The 1,639-nt window shown below is 53.1% G+C and overlaps 1 protein-coding gene across 1 annotated transcript; it reads left to right on the forward strand.

The window, feature by feature from the left end:
* Nucleotides 1–694: 694 nt before the first annotated feature.
* Nucleotides 695–1,613, forward strand: LOC117120164 (trichohyalin-like; the record flags this gene model as incomplete). Its single annotated transcript, XM_033265188.1, has 1 exon — nucleotides 695–1,613. A coding segment is annotated over exon 1 (919 nt), but the record flags the coding sequence as incomplete, so codon positions are not given.
* Between the last annotated feature and the right edge of the window lie 26 nt (nucleotides 1,614–1,639).

Below are 1,639 nucleotides of genomic sequence, written 5' to 3' on the forward strand. Positions count from 1 at the left end.
CGAGGAGTACCGAGGAGTTTTGTACGAGAAGAATTGTTGGTCGTTCCCTTCGACACGCAATTACCGCCCAAATGAAAAAATGGATTAAGGGAAAAACACGTTGTAATAAAATGACGCAAAATACTTGTCGTTGGATCAGGATGGGTTCTACCGAAACGTGCGGAAAAGCGGCGTTGAAGCATCAAGACTCGCTGCCCGAGCATCTACGCGGATATTGCCGCGGTCATAAGTTTAGAATCGTGCGGGGAGGGGGTACGGTTTCGTGCGAAAGATGCGGCAGGGGTTGCAAGACTATACTGCACAATATCTGCTATAGATGCGGCGGACAAGTTGTGAGCAACGCGATACTCTTACGGCGTCAATCACCCAGTCGACGTCCCGAGGGCGAAGACGGCTGTCGTTATCTCAAGATGGGTTCGACCGAGCTGTGTCGTAGGATTATCCATCGGGAACAAGACTCGCTGCCCGATCACCTCAAGGGGTACTGCGCCAGCCACATGTATAGGATGAAGCACGGCAGCAAGATATCCCCGTGTTACGTGTGCGGCGTGGGATGTAAGGTTACGATCGACGGCGTGTGTAAAAAGTGTGCGGCTCGGTAAATTGTAAAATACGTTTGTATTTTGTAATCTGACGTACGCCCTCTATCGACGTATTTTGAATTCTGACTTAAGGGGTTAAGCTATTAGCTAAAATGACTCATTACGACCATAGAGAACGTGATAGATACGACCGCCGAGACGGTTACGACCGCCGATACGGCTACGACCGCCGAGACGGCTACGACCGCCGAGACGGTTACGACCGCCGAGACGGTTACGACCGCCGAGACGGTTACGACCGCCGATACGGTTACGACCGCCGATACGGTTACGAGGAACGCGAGCAGCAGAGGAGGCGCGAGGAACGCGAGCAGCAGAGGAGGCGCGAGGAACGCGAGCAGAGAAGACGCGAGGAACGCGAGCAGAGAAGACGCGAGGAACGCGAGCAGAGAAGACGCGAGGAACGCGAGCAGCAGAGGAGGCGCGAGGAACGCGAGCAGAGGAGGCGCGAGGAACGCGAGCAGAGAAGACGCGAGGAACGCGAGCAGAGAAGACGCGAGGAACGCGAAAAACGCAAGCAGCAGTGGGAACTCGAGGACCGGGAAGACGAGAAGAGGCAACGCGAGAAACGCGAAAAACGCAAGCAGCAGTGGGAACTCGAGGACCGGGAAGACGAGAAGAGGCAACGCGAGAAACGCGAAAAACGAAAGCAGCAGTGGGAACTCGAGGACCGGGAAGACGAGCAGAGGCAACGCGAGAAACGCGAAAAACGAAAGCAGCGAAAACAGCAACAAGCTTTAAATCCGAGTGGTGAAATGCAGCAAAGGGCAGAACGCGAATTGGAACCCCCAAACGGTCAATCTGGATTTCGTTGTATTCGCACGGATACGGATCACGAAACTCATCGGATAGACCTAACGCGTTTTACCGATCCACGCGTAATCTTGCAATATAGGGATCGCATCGAGGAAATATTACAAAATCATCGTTTCGGACCCATCAGTTATCGACTAGTTTTGGTCGTAAATATGTCGCGAGAGGCAGTGACGACCATACCCACCTTTCACTCGGGTGAATATAAAGTTTACGAAGAATTA

This window comes from Anneissia japonica, unplaced genomic scaffold (assembly GCF_011630105.1).
Source record: "Anneissia japonica isolate Jap-2015-1 unplaced genomic scaffold, ASM1163010v1 scaffold65768_len1639_cov145, whole genome shotgun sequence".
Classification (NCBI taxonomy): domain Eukaryota; kingdom Metazoa; phylum Echinodermata; class Crinoidea; order Comatulida; family Comatulidae; genus Anneissia; species Anneissia japonica.